The 15,339-nt window shown below is 40.1% G+C and overlaps 2 protein-coding genes across 4 annotated transcripts in view; one reads left to right on the top strand and one right to left on the bottom strand.

Annotated features, from left to right (window-relative positions):
• ttbk1a (tau tubulin kinase 1a) overlaps nt 1–15,339 on the top strand; it is a 56,026-nt gene that overhangs the window by 18,590 nt on the left and 22,097 nt on the right. For all 3 annotated transcript variants that reach the window (XM_006806797.3, XM_087841412.1, XM_087841411.1), the window contains 8 exons: nt 4,444–4,509; nt 5,088–5,180; nt 5,945–6,070; nt 6,151–6,305; nt 6,544–6,748; nt 7,981–8,153; nt 8,851–9,191; nt 13,258–13,439. In XM_006806797.3, the coding sequence (XP_006806860.2) occupies nt 4,444–4,509; nt 5,088–5,180; nt 5,945–6,070; nt 6,151–6,305; nt 6,544–6,748; nt 7,981–8,153; nt 8,851–9,191; nt 13,258–13,439 (1,341 nt within the window). The remainder of the gene's footprint in view (nt 1–4,443; nt 4,510–5,087; nt 5,181–5,944; nt 6,071–6,150; nt 6,306–6,543; nt 6,749–7,980; nt 8,154–8,850; nt 9,192–13,257; nt 13,440–15,339) is intronic.
• On the bottom strand, nt 11,677–12,593 carry LOC148102363 (uncharacterized). The gene is made up of 3 exons (XM_087841404.1): nt 12,463–12,593; nt 12,056–12,332; nt 11,677–11,919 (listed from the first exon to the last, which is right to left on the bottom strand). The coding sequence occupies exons 1-3, from the start codon at nt 12,591–12,593 to the stop codon at nt 11,677–11,679; spliced, it is 651 nt and encodes a 216-aa protein (XP_087697530.1).

Here is a 15,339-nt window from a genome sequence, read left to right as displayed (position 1 = left end):
AACAAACTGACAGCAAGAGGTCTGACAGACCCAAAGACACAACTGATTCAGAGGACAAGTTTCTGAGAGTTAACAGCTTGCTTGATAGGCGGCTCGCAGGACAACAGCTTTGAGCACAGCTTAGTAGTGGTCGTATAAGCAAGTCTCAGTTTCAACTGTGAAAATAAGACTTCAAGCTGCAGGTTTGACAGGATGAGTTGCAGCAAGAGAGCCATTGCTAAGACGTGAGAATAAAACAAAGGGACATGCCTGGACACCGCCATTGGACTACTGAAGACTGGAAGAAAGTATTATGGAGGGATGAATCAAAATTTGAAATCTTTGATTCATCATTCAGGATCTTTGTACACCGTCGAGTAAGCGTGAGGATGGTTCCACAGTGTGTGGCATCAACTGCCAAATGAAGAAAGGAGGAAGTGTGATGATCTGGGGCTGTTTCGGTGACTTGTACAGAGTGAAAGGCACCCTGAACCAAAACAGCTACCACAGCAATCTGCAGCGCCATGCAGTACCCTCTGGTATGCACCTAGTTGGTCAGGGGTTCATCCTACAGCAAGATAATGACCCAAAACATAAGTCCAAGCTATACCAGAACTACCTCAGGAAGAAATAACATGATGGTGAGCTTGAAAACATGAAGTGGCAGCACAGTCTCCAGACTTAGACCCCATCGAGCTGGTTTGGGATGATCTGGACGGAAGAGTGAAAGCAAAGCAACAGACAATGTCCACATTTATGGGAACTTCTGCAACAGATATGGGAACAACTCTCTGAAGAATATTTGATTTCTATTGTAGAAAGAATGCCACAGGTGTGTTCAGCTGTTATAGCTGCTGAAGGTGGCTGCTTTGATGAGTCAAAGTTTAGAATATATTTTGGTCTATAAATTGATTCCATGATTTCTTTTTTAACTCCAATTGCTTATTTGCACTATGCTTTCATTTCAGAGTGCAACGGGCCAATACACTGCATAGTTTTCAATAAAAATTTGGAAAAACTTGTGTGTTCTTAAACTTTCATCCTGTAGTGTAGGTTTGGATTTTTTTGACTCTTAACAATAAACACCTTAATTTAGAAACTGCATTTTGCGTTTATTTCTGTTATCCTTCTAATTAATTGCTTTTTCATGTCACTGTATTAAGTTATCGGCTAGTAGGTGTCTTGCTTCTGTGTGGCAGAAGTACTTTTTTATGGTGAGACTAAAGGCCCTTTCACAGCGGATGTGTGAAATCTCAAAAATTGAAAGTGTCAAGAATATTTTTCAGGCTCACCAAGTCAAGTATTCTTACTCATTAACACCACCAACACAAATTTGTGGCATTTATTTTTTCCAACCAAATCGATTTTTCCAATTTTTTGAATGAATAGATCTGACTAAGATCACTGTATTTGGCAACAGGTGCACTAATAGCACAAATCTTGCACCTTTACTGAGTATACAAGGATATGGTAATAGTAAAATGATACAATTGTGTTCCCAAATCTGCTAAAAAGACTTCAAACTGCCTCACTGACATCCTGAAATATGTACGAATGCAGCTCCAATTCTGGGATCAAGCCATAATATTCTCTAGCAGCCGCCTTCTTGTGGGAACTGGATGAACCCAGAATATCAGTTTGTTCCTTTTCTCGTTTAGCAACATCAGGACCAGTTTGTTATCCCTTCATTTAAACTTCATTTTTTTCTGTCTGTTTTTGAGGACGAATTTTCCACAAAAATACAACACGTTTGGTGTGTATATGGGTTACATGGGAAGATCTGTAAAATTTGGAATTTCATGTTGTTTTACACAACAAATTCAGTGTGCAATTGCCTTTAGACTAACTGTCCAATAAATGTATCGATAGAAAAGTACATAAAGCAATTCATTAATTGGTGGAAATCTAAAGACTCAAAGTTGAGTCATAAAAATGATTAAAAGTTAATTGTGTCTTTTTAAAAATGTATTTTTATCTCATATAGTTATTTATATAAACATATATACATAGATAAAGGCATTATGCAATCTACATATAATATCCAAACGCATAATCAGATTTTAACACTACTATTAAGAATAGGTCATAAAAAACAGCCCAAAAAACAAATTTGAATAATATTAAAGTGGAATTATGTAAATTGATACTTGCGTGTGCAGATCACTCTGATGCAGTGTGTTCGTCTGCTGGTGTCTTTGTGTCTTATTTTGCTTATTTTTCTTTTGATGTCAGGAACACGTGTATAAAGATCACATTGATGTTAAACAGGATGGCATCTGTTTCTTCCTAAAGCTCCTGCACTACAGAGTTATGTTGACACTGGGTTGAATGTTTGATGCTATATATCCACTTGATCGTTTTGTTTACAAGTTACATGTTTTTAATGATTTATTTTGTCACAATGCTTACAGTTTATTGTCATGCCAACACATAGGGTATGCTAAAGCCTGACCAGCACAATGTTGCTGTGAGTCAGCTGGGCACTAGATTTCAGTTTGCCAGAAAGAGCAGCACGTGCCTCTGGATCAAGTAAATAGAAATCCACATGTACCAACAACAATAACAACAACAACAATATAAGCATAACACACAAATAGTTTGTAGAGGCTGAATCACAGTAAAATGGCTAGGCTAGTGGCTTCTTAACTGATATTACTGATTGTCTGTTTACACTATTTACATGCTCTTATTTGTACGTATTTATTATTTTGTCCATTTAGCCTTTACGTCTACACAGTAGTTCAGTAAGAGCACTTTCTGAATTTGTTTTTTTGCATGCACACCCTCTGCTGAAATACAGCACTTCAAAGTCCAGTGTTAAAAACATTTTTTATGTTTGGATTCAGCCGCAGCAAGCTACAAATAATATTTGATTAGTCTTATAGTTAAAACAAGCCAGTCCATGTTGGCATTATTTACTGTTATGTGTGCCGAGTTAAATTGAAGTAGTGAGCATACCCAACTGAGAAGATAAGTAGGTTCAACTTCCAGTAAAATCAACAGCTCGAGGAAACTTTTCTCATCACAAGAAGAATGTTTTCCTCATAAAACAATTAATGAATAATTATTAAAAATATACAGTCAAGGTGTTAATAGTGTATGTAGCAGGTAAAGATTGGGAATCCCTCTCACCCTGCATAATAATTCACTCTCCTTTCAACAAAAAAGATAACAGTGGTATGTTGAAAATAAATCAAATGTGAAAATCTGCAAAAATTACCCTTGTGTACCCTTGTAATTTTGATGATTTGAATGCACTGCTCAATAACTGCTTGATTACTTGCAACCCAAATTGGTTGGATTAGATTGTTAAGCCTTAAACGTCATAGACAGTTGTGTCCAATCATGACAAAAGGTATTTATGGTGGCCCATTGCAAGTTGTGCTTCTCTTTGACTTTCCTTTGAGAAGTGACAGCATGGGATCCTTAAAGCAACTCTCAAAAGAAGAAAACATTGCTCAGTATCATGGTTCAGAGGATAGCTACAAAAAGCTATCTCGGAGGTTTAAACTGTCCGTTTCAACTAAACCCAGGCCATGAAAAACACAGGAACGGCATAGGCAGAGGATTGTGAGAATGATCACCCCAAAAGACCTGGAAGAAGGTCTTTCTACAGATGGTGCATCTGCAGCACAATTTGCTCAAAGAACATCTGTATGGCAGATTGATGAGTAAGAAGCCCTTTCTGCGCTCACGCATCAGAGTCAGTTGTTGTATGTAAAAGCTCAAACCAGATTCATTGTGCTTTGGACTGAGGAGACGAAAGGCTTTGCGTGGCAGAAGAGGAGCACCCCTTTCTAAGAAAAACACCTGCTACCCACTGTCAGATTTGGTAGAGGTACCATCATGCTGTGAGCCTGTGTGATGAATTCAACCCAGTTCTTCAGGATAATGTTCAAGCAGCAGTCACAAAGTTGAAGTTGGCGTTGAATATTCCAACAAGACAATGACCCGAAGCACAGTTCAAACTGTAGAAAGGAGTAAGAAGTAGAATGTTCTTGAATGGTGGTCACAGTCCCCTGACGTGAATATCATTAAAAATCTATGGGATGATTTGAAGCAGACTGTCCATGCTTGGCAATTTAACGGAGAGATTTAGTATAAAAAAATGGTCAAACATACCTCCATCCAGAATCCAGACACTCATCAAAGGCTATAGGAGGCATCTAGAGGCTGTTTGATTTGCAAAAGGAGGCTCAACTAAGTAATGATATATCTCTATTGGGGTATGCACCTGTCTAATTTTGTTATGATGCATATTTAATCCAATAAACTTCATGTTATTGCTGAATCACTACTTTTTCCATAAGGCATGACATATATTAAAAGGAAGCCAATCACCCAATGATAAACACAAATTCAAAAAAATAAGAGAGATTCCCAATCTTTTTCATATTAGTGTAACTGGATGTGAACTGGATGCTTGTTGTTGCAAATGCTGACTTTTTTGCATCCTCTTTTTAGCCAAGAACTGTGGCAGGTTTTAGAGGGACCGTCCGCTACGCTTCAGTCAATGCTCACAAAAACAAGGTCAGTACTGTTTGTTTGTCTTTAAAGTAAAACCTCTGAGTTGGCTGCAGAGTTGGTGGTGAGCCTCTGTCAGCCTCTTGTACCCAGAAATGGTGCAAGAGGCTGGGAGAAGCAACGTGGATTTGTGAGGTAGAAGTTACCACTCTACCATCTACTGAAGAACACACTGTGGTAGAGGACCTTGGTACTCCCTAGCCCAGAGCTCTCAGTTCAAGTGCAAGAGACTGATCATTCTGCTCCTTTTTTATTGATAAACAAATATAACAAATATACAGATCAAATTGCAATCCGCGTTCTATATTTATATTTTTGCAGTTTTAATGATTATGCTCCTGAACACACAGCCAATGTGCAGATTTTGTTTACAAAAGTTGCTTCATACTTGTGAAAGATAAATGCAACTCAAACTAGTCTGAGTTGATACTGAAACACCTAACCTTAATGCAATAAATATTCCATTAGATTACCTGTCACCCCACAACACCCTCTTAATTAGCGATTTTAATGACACAAGTCAGAATGTGAACATTGTGTTTAGAATGATATGCTAACAATGTCTTCCTGTTGTGCTCCTCCAGGAAATGGGTCGCCATGATGACCTTTGGTCATTGTTTTACATGTTGGTGGAGTTTGCTGTTGGGCAGCTGCCTTGGAGAAAGATCAAGGATAAGGTCAGAAGGTTTCTTGTTTCTAGTTTTTATATCCACCTTAGTTACTGTTACTTGTTTTGGTAGTGCCTCCATGAATCATACAAGATGTTAAACATATTTAACGTTTTGTCCTGCTTCTTTAAATACATCTATGCTTTAAAAAAGTCTGTCTGTGACCTTACATTATCCAAAAAGCAGTCAGAATTTGATCTGTTTTGATCTATATATATATATATATATATATGTGTATATATATATATATGTATATATGTATATGTATATGTATGTGTATATATATATATATACATACATACATACATATACATACATATACATATACATATATATATACACACACACACACACACAAGCGGATACAAGCGGCAGCAATGAGCTTCCTCCGAAGGGTGGCTGGCCTCTCCCTTAGAGATAGGGTGAGAAGTTCGGCCATCCGGGAGGGGCTCAGAGTAGAGCTGCTGCTCCACATTGAAAGGAGCCAGCTGAGGTGGTTCGGGCATCTGACAAGGATGGCTCCTGGGCGCCTCCTGGGTGAGGTGTTCCGGGCATGTCCCACCGGGAGGAGGCCCCGGGGCAGACCCAGGACACGCTGGAGAGATTATATCTCTCGGCTGGCCTGGGAACGCCTTGGTGTTCCCCCAGATAAGCTGGAGGAGGTGGCTGGGGAGAGGGAGGTCTGGGCCTCTCTGCTTAGGCTGCTGTCCCCGCGACCCGAAGATGGATGGATGTATATATGTATATATATTCTTGTCTTTTTTTCTGTTTAGGAACAAGTTGGTCAAATTAAAGAGCGTTATGACCATCAGCTGCTGCTCAAACACATGCCTTCAGAGTTTAAAATCTTTCTGGACCATGTCCTGGCCCTGGACTACTACACTAAACCAGATTACCAGGTAGATATAACAAAAGTTTAGAGGAGCAGTCTAATATTGAGACTTTGATTCACATTCATAAATTTGTGTATTTGTTCCAGCTGCTGATGTCAGTGTTTGAGAACAGTATGAAGGAGCGAATCATTACAGAGAATGAACCCTTTGATTGGGAAAAGGGAGGAAGTGATGTCACGCTGTCAACCAGTGCCTCCACCCAACCACAGCACAACACCCGACCTACTGCAGCCATGGTGGGGTAAGAACAAGCTGCAACCTCCTGTAAAATAAGTCTGAAATAGAAGTGCCAAAAAGGGAAGTTTCTCTAACAGCCACTAGCCATTTTTCTTTGATTTGTAAAGCTATGCAGACTGTATTAGAAAGAATTTGGTTAACATACCATAACAAAAAAGTTTTGTAAATTGCAAGATTAGATTCAAAAGTATTTCTGAAATAACAGCATCTATGTAAAGATTTGTTATATTCTGTGTCCATAGAGCCATTGTGACTCCAGTTCCTGGAGACCTACAGAGGGAGAACACCGATGTTCAAGACGAGCATCTCAGTGATCAGGAAAATGCTCCTCCACCTCCACCGAGCCGACCCCCTGGGGAAACCGGTGTCCAGCATCCTGGAGAGACTGGAGAAGGCTGGGATGACACAGACTTTAACCGCAATAGACTCAGGATCAGCCTAACCAAGGTCTGAACCATCAGTTATAGGTTTTGGTAATGCCACAGTCCCATTAAATCGACCCCAGAATCAGACTCTAGAGGCCTTAGTTAGCATGCTAAAGGAGGTACTACAATTAGGAGACTTAAAATGTGGCTTGTTTGGAAGAATTTACAGGAGGGGAAAACCTTGAAAAATAAAAATGGTAGCACAGTTTATATTTGCTAAACTGTGTCAAACCACAAGCCCTCTAGAACATTGTCCATTGGATAGACATGACCAAAGTGGAGATTGGGCCATAGCACAGCATGTCAGTACAAACACTGACTGTCAAGCACAGTGGTGATGATTTGGGCTTTTTTTGAACTTGGTCCAAATGGGATCATACAACAAATAATGATCCCAAGCACACTAGCTTGGGATTACACTAGCTTGACGAGGTTAGCTCTCTCGTCTTGCCTGGAAACACCTCAGTGTTTCCCTGGATAAGCTAGAGGAGGGGGTCTGGGTTTCTCTGCTCAGATTGCTGCCCCTGAGTAGCAGAAGAAAATGGATGTATGGCTGGACAATTTGAGAGACCGATTAAGAGAAAACAATTACTTCGAGTTATTGCTGCTAAAGGTAGTTCTACCTGCTACTGAATCAGGGAGTGTACTTTTTTATAGGACTGCATGAAGTCCTGTGGAAATCCCTGAGATTTCACATGGACTTGTTTCATTAGAAACATAAGCAACATTTTTATCCAATTATTAGTTGTAAAAAACAAAAAGTGGATTGCCTGAAAATATTTTTGTCATTACAGCCTTTTGGATGATTCTAAAATGTGTTAGTTGTTTAGTCTTAAGACATTTTGGTTCACATGAACCTTCTGCCTTCACTATCAGTGACTGCCCTTAACTCTACCCATATCCTACCAGAAAATGTCATTTTTCTTTTTTCTTTTTTTTTCTTCTTGCAAGTTTTGAAGTCTTGTACAAAAAAAAAGAATCACTGGTATCAAAATGTATTAGTTTTATCTCCAAAAAACGTTTCTTTTGCTTGTCTCCAAAACATCACGTTAGCTTTTAGGCTCAGGGTTGCTGTTATTTATGCTGCTGACTTAATTCCAGAAAGTTGATTCTGTTCATCTGGACGCAGCATTTTCAGTGGGAGAAACATTTTGTCACTTATCCAAACTCGCTCACCCATTTCCTTACCTGGATGATTGACCATGCATCAAGACAAGTGTTTAAATGGTTGCTCACTTTTTTATCATTCCTCAGGGGGCTCAGGAAGAGGAAGCAATTCGAGGGGCCTGTCCAGTGTCTCCTGTACGAGGTGTAGGACCCGAGTCCCCAACAGGACAGGGTCGGTCCTTACGATATCGGCGGGTCAACAGCCCAGAATCTGATCGTCTTTCTGCAGCTGAGGGCCGGGCCGACGCCTATGGACAGAGGTGACAGTAATGTATAGAAACCAACAAAGGTGGTTTTAGGTGAAGAGACAGCATTTCATGTTACTTTTGGTAACAAACAACAAATCTGAAAACATTTTCCAGTTTAAAAAAATAAACATAAGTCAAACTCAACCTGGCTGTTGAAAAATAAAATCACACCAAAGATTACAATTAATTAATTATGAGGCCTTTGCTCTAAAAGAATTTGATCTCAACTTTTTGAATCCACATAAATCAGAAATGTACAAAAGAGGTTCAACTGGATTTGAATGACTTGGATTTGGCTCTGAGATTTTGCTTGATTTTGATTGTTGAGAATTCATTAGGATACACTCCAAAGACCGACTCTTTTTAATGTGAAACTTGGCTTCAAAGTTTCTGTTACTGTGACTTGACTTGGGCGTGTCTGAACTGACCGAGGTTTGTAATGGACTTCACATTCTGTATATCATATGTCTTATATGATATGGATCGGTGCTGAACCGAGACTTAAGATTTCCTTTGAAAAATCAACTAGTCTGGGCTATATTTAAAATTGACTTCGCTTTACCCTTAAGAAGTTTAAACCTGAGCTTTAAATTGAACTGAATAATGAAACAAAAAGTTGAAAAAGTATTTTTACCAGGTTGTTAAGCTGTAGAAGAGTCATAGTCCCATATCCTTCTATTTTGTACACATTTGTTTGTGTGTCCACCAGGTCTAGGATGGACATCCTCGGTTCTCCATCTCGTCACGTCTACTCCTCCCAGCCGGCTCAGATGCTGTCTGTTGACCCCGGCTGCCGTGGAGATCGTCAGGTCAGTGGCCGTCAGGAAGTGTCCGTGGCATCCGTCGACCAGGAGGCCCACAGCAACGCCTTTATTCGTTCTGTACCGCTGGCAGAGGAGGAAGACTTTGATAGCAAAGAGTGGGTGATCATTGACAAAGAGGCAGAGCTGCGAGACTTTCTTCCAACCACGTCAGGAACTACTGACGAGGAGCCTGAGGAGCTACGCCCTCTGGAGGAACAGGAGGAGAGGAGGCGGCTCAGGGCTGGAGGTAGGAGATAAAAAGAAGCTTTTTAGTCATAAAACTGAAATGAACAGGATAAATATAATAAAAATGGTTGGTTCATCAGGGCAGGGCACTATTTGAAATGTTTCAGTGCTAGTGTTAATCTGAAACCTTAGCTTTGGTGCCATCTTCCATAAGTTTGGTTGTTACCTAGGAGCTGATAGGATAGGAGCCCTGTTCTATGGACAAAATAGGTCTCTTTAAAAGTCGTGAATTCTAAGTGGATTGGAAGCAAGTCTCCATTTTATCAACAGTCATTAATAAAAATAATAACCTAGAGAATTATTAGGAAAACAAAAATGAAAACCAGACTAAATAAAGTGCTAAATCTATCAAATAGAGGCAGAGTGAGTTACAGTTTTTCTCAAATGCTAAAACACATTTCACAAACGTTTCCACCATGTTCCCCAATGTCTAAACACAACACCCTTTTCTAAAGCTACATAAACACAACCACACCTTCCCACTGCAAAACTCAAACATTCACACCAAAAGAGCAGCTTGAAGCTTTCAAAAATGTAAACACGATACACATCGTTACACACTGCAGCAAAACAATTGAAAACACAATGCTCAATTTGTGAGAAGGTTCTTTGTTTCATAACTGCCAATGCATATTTTTAGAAATCATACAGTAACAGATCGTCGTAGATCTCTGCAGAGGATTAGGCATTTAGATTTGTGAGTTTCATATGAAGAGTATAAATCTATAGAAAATCCTGCATGTACATACACTATTGTAACACAACTCAATGCAAAAACAGAATCTATTGCACACAACAGTACTCTTGAAAGCATGATCAGGGTATGAGTTTTTTATTTACATTATTCACACCACACACACCACAATCACTGTGCGGCATCAAGTCGCTGAGCTGCATTGGGCCATCCACATCGCAGGCTATATTGTCTTTTGCCAGGCACCGCGGGAAAAACGCCTTGGAATGGCGAATCCATCCTTGGCCTCCGCTGGGATGTCAACACAGGCCAGCTCCATTGCCCTTAGGAGGTTCTCTCTTGTGTATGGTTGTCTGTCATAAACCTTCCATCTCCACGATGAGAAGAACTCCTCTATAGGGTTCAGGAAAGGGGAGTAGGGTGGCAGACAGACGTTTACAGTTTTTTCTGATTGCTTAAGCACATTTTTTGTAACTATTGGCTATTTTTGCAAAACTCTACACACAAATAAGAAAACCTGTCACCCAATTATCAAAACATTGTAGTTCTCTTGCAAAAGCGAACACAGCTAGATTAACTCTTCACACCTTCGTAAAAATGGTGTTTTCGTATCAAACAGTACACACAAGCCATCATCTACTAAGCACACAATGCGCTAACTGCACACTGATGGTATGAATAAAAAACACATCTGGCTTTTGCTTTCTCTGTGCACAAGGTAGGCTATGTCAGTTAACTTCAAGTACTATTATTCACACACATCAAAACAAACATAAGTGTTTATTTCCAAGTATAGGATTATTTGCAATAGCCATATTGACTATATGGGTTTCTTGTTCTGCAGTGAACATGCTTCCTCTGCCCCCAGCATCTGGTCGTCTAGCAATTCTGTAAAGTAACAATTTCAGTATTTTTACATCTATGGTATTGTTGTGCTACAAATCTTAGTGCAAAGTGACTGTACTAACTGATTCTCATTTCAAAATGTCCTTATGATGCTTGCTACAGAGTAGTGGCTCGAGTTAGGCTGAACCCGTTGGCCAGCTTCCCTCAGGGTCATTCCACGGTTGATTACATGGTCCACTATTGTAGCTCTGATGTCATCAGCAATTCTATTTCTTACTCTTCTTACCCTTCCTCTCCCCCCTCCTCGTCCTCCTCTCCCCCCTTCTCATCCTCCTCTTGCTCCTCCTTGTCCTTGTCGTCCTCTTCATCCTACTTCTTCACCTCCACGTCCTCTTCCTCGGCCTCCTCTACTTCTCACTCTTCCTGCTCCCTCCATTGTACTCCACACACAGAGCTTACCTGTATTATAGTGCTTAGGCTGATTGCAAAGTGAACTAATTATCTAAAAAAGTTTTCACAAGTGAAAGTGTGCCAGACAGTTGGCAAAATAGTGTTAATGATAGCCATACATGTGTATAATTTTGCTAGGAGTGTGTTGGAAATTTGGTAATTGAGTGTAAGCAGTGAGTTGTGCCTACAGTTTTGCAAAGTGTGTGTTACAAAATTGCAAACTGAGTGCAAAGCAGTGTTTGTGCTTTTAGATTTGCAAACTCAGTGAGTGGTTTTGCTATAAGTATTAATAGTTTTAGGAATTGTGCTATAAGAATCACAGTTAGGGTTTAAGCATTCAGAAAAAACTGTAAAAAGTGGTCACTGTTGGTGGTGAACCACTCTCTGATTTGGTTTGTTCTGTGGAAGCGGGCATTGTCCCAAATGATCACATAAATGTGATGTGCGGGCCCAGGATGGTGTTGTTGGCGGTCCAGGAGGATGTCTTTTAGCTCCTCTAGGAAGGTGAGGAGACGTTAGGTGTTGTAAGACCCAAGGACAGCATGCCGGTGGACAAACCCCTCCGAACCCATGGCCGCACAAAGGGTAATATTACCCCCCGTTGGCCAGGGACCTCAGTGATGGCTCTTTGGACAATGATGTTACGGCCTCTTTGCCTTCGTTTCTGCAGGTTGAAACCAGCCTCATCCAGGAAGAGGTACTCATGAGGTCTGGCCATCGCGTCCAACTGTAATATCCTCTGTGAAAATGTGAAAGTGCACAGGTGTTCAGAACAACAGTCAATCAGGTAGCACAGTATTGTCCAGAAGTAATGTAGGCCACTGAGAAACACAGTATGTCCACTAACTGTACTGTGAACATGGATGTATACTTACTTGCACATACTCGTAACGTAGGTCTTTGTGTCGCGCAGAGTTGCGCTCAGAGGGAACCCTATAGACCTGTTTCATCCGCGTCTTTTGGCGCCGGAGAACTCGGTCTATTGTGGCCAAGCTGACATCGTCAATGCTCTCAAAGTTGACATTATCGGCAATGACTTTGTCTCTAATCTCCCGGAGTCTGATGAGGTTGTTCCCACGAACCATATCCACAATGAGGGTTTCTTGTGCAAATATGGCAACCCTCCCACCTCTATGTGGCATTCTTTCAACTCTAAAGAAAGAAACATGTGTTGTCAATTGACATGTGTTACAATACAGTCACAACTGATTTGAAACCAATAGACTCCTTTCATAGGTTTGTAAAACTGTATTGTGACAAAGAAAGCAATAGAGTACAATACCTGTTGTGTTGTCTGAATGCCCTGATAATGGTGGCCACGGTGAACCTACTCAGGTTTGGACGGACTCTTAGTCCTGCTTCAGCCATTGTCATGCCATGGACAATGACATGGTCAATGACTGTTGCTCGCATCTCGTCCGTAATGATGGTGCAAGGTTGTCTTGCTCTACCTCCTGGACCTTCTCCTCTCCCATGTTGGCCTCCTCCTCTTCCTCGTTGGCCTGCTCCTCTTCCTCCTCTCATTTCATCTCCTCTTCCTCGTTGGCCTGCTCCTCTTCTTCCAGGGCCAAGCACTTTGAGGGGTCCCGAAAAGCGCTATATAAATGCAATCCATTATTATTATTAATAACTCGAAGAATCATTCGCTGTAACAAAGTTACGACTAACTGGCTACCCTTAAATTGCTCAACTGCTCGCTAATATTATCTTTTTTTAAAGACACTGGACAGTTTTGCAGTGGTTGCACAATAAATCTCAAGTTATATTAAATAGCTAGATGTTTTAACTAATTTTTTTTAAATACATTAAAGCATAATTATATAAAAGCAAACTAGAAACTGAGACCATTTGCCTTCAAAGCAAACGTTTTAAACTTAAGGCACAACTCTTACTTTGAAATTGAATGTTCTCTGTTTCTGGTTTGCATCACACGTTTTCACTACCGCTCAATGGTTCAGTGAATGTTTGCAGACAAGTTGGCATCTTGCAAACTGCAAGTGACTGTGGCAGCCTGTTAGTGACTTAAGTAAACAGAAGGAGGTTTTGACTGCAGAATTGTCTTTGGTTTCCTTTGCAGGAGTGGAGCCAGTAGTTCGTCCAAAGACTCACACGCGGGAGAGCAGCCGGGGGATGCTAACGCTAACAGAGGAGGAGGCATCAAGGAAAAGTGGTGGCAGCCCAGCACAGTCGCCCTGTCATTCTCTGCCATCAGGACGTCCTCGCCGGAGAGAGTCTGAGCCCACTGGACCTCAGAGACCGGTAAGAGACCCAGCCAGCCAATAACACAAGAGTTCAGTTCTTTGATGGCATGTTTGCGGACAAATGAGCGGACTTGACGACTGCAAAAGAGGTTTAATCTTTGATGTCAGTATGTGATTCTGACTGCTCAGACACTGACATATCGAGGCACAGTGCACGCTCCGGCTCATTTATCTGCCTGCCAACATACAACTTAAAAGACAAATCCAGCATGATCAGAGGTTTTGCAAATTTATATTCTTCCCTCTTTATCAGTGATGATGATTTACAATTTACTTTAAGAGTCTTTAAAACGGTGCCGATTTATAAGTTGGTTGTGCAGGAAAAAAACACGTGTTGGAATGGAAACACTTGTTACAAGTGTAAAGGTGCCCTTAGGCATTCAATGGCCACTAAGTCAGACTGTGGTGGTGCTGAGAAACACAAACTGCTGGATAAATTAAGCAAGAAGAACTTGAAACTTGAATTTAGAAATTGGACACTAATATTTTCTGTTTGTAGACATGAAAGAGCATGTTGAGGCAGACCATTTTTGGAACATCCAGCTGTCCCATCCATCTCTATGTCCATCTGTCCATCCATCCATCAGTCCATCCACCTTCTTCAAACTTATCTCAAAACCTTTATTCTTATACTGATGAGTATATTTTTTTTTTATCGCAATTAGTTAATTCAATCAGTGTTTGCCTTACTAAAATATGATCTAAAGTTAACACACAAACAGACTAGTTAAATTAAGCCTAATCAAACAACAAGTAATCAAGACGAGGAATATGAGCTTTCCTTCTTCTTCTCTATATCCTTCATATCGTAATCATGGGACTGCTACAGACATCAAGTGCAATAGAACAATAATGCAGGAATCTGTCTATAGATTGCAGAGAATCAGACAGTCCACCTACTTTTTGGATAATGAGCAAAATATTTCGGGTCATGCTGGACTTGTCCTAAAAGATAAGGGTGATAAGAGGGGAACAGACACCAGACACCTGAGTTTGTTTTCAGATTCGAGGCAGCTCTGTCTTGAGCACCAGTCACATGTACAGTAGTTGTTCTGTTCAATTACCAGCATCCAAAAGATCCTCTGGCAGGATAAATGCTGACCTTAAAGTAAAGCTGAACTCTGATAGCTTGCTCACAGCTTGTTTTTAGGCTAGATAGCTAATTGTTTTTTAGCAAATTTTAATTAGCCAATTTTTAAAATTAAATACTTGTAAGCAATGCTGAAAATACATTGGCTGGTACAGAAAAAATCAAAAAAAATCACCAGACCTGGGAAATCAAAATAATAGTAATTTTGATAGGATTTAGCTACAGAGTGAGTCAAATTAAGACAGCTACATTTTAAAATGCTTTACAGACAGGAGATGTCTATACCAAGTGCCTTAGTTCATTTCTTCCCACTGAATGCCAAGATTTGAAATACTCTCTCGCTTAGGCATCATACAGAAATAAGACATTAAAAACCAGCAAAATATACTTTTTTCTGAATACATTATTTATTACAAACTACTAATCTTTATAAAGTGATATCTGCTATACAGGATGTATAGACAGAGGGAAGATTTTTCATAGGTTTCAACTATTTAGATTTTTTTCTGTAGGCTAAATTCTGTTTAATAATCATATTATAGTCTCAAAACCACCACCTTTCTTTGAGTATTTTTTTCTCAGATTTGTTGAGTGAAGTTCTAGTATTTATTTAGTCTTTTACTAATTAGTATCTGCCTGTGAGGTGCACCTGTACTAGGCAAATCAAGCTTGTTAGCATTAGCTGCTAACTGAAAAATTTACCATCTTATCCAAACATGGCCACTTGTGACAGCAGCTGAAATTCGAACATCAAAAATTCAAAATGCAGAGTTGTGTAAAGTCACAGTAGATTTGTCCATATTTTGTG

The sequence above is a fragment of the Neolamprologus brichardi genome, chromosome 6 (genome assembly GCF_056152115.1).
Source record: "Neolamprologus brichardi isolate AB-2024 chromosome 6, ASM5615211v1, whole genome shotgun sequence".
NCBI classification, from domain to species: domain Eukaryota; kingdom Metazoa; phylum Chordata; class Actinopteri; order Cichliformes; family Cichlidae; genus Neolamprologus; species Neolamprologus brichardi.
This window is presented reverse-complemented; position numbering and strand designations above follow the sequence as displayed.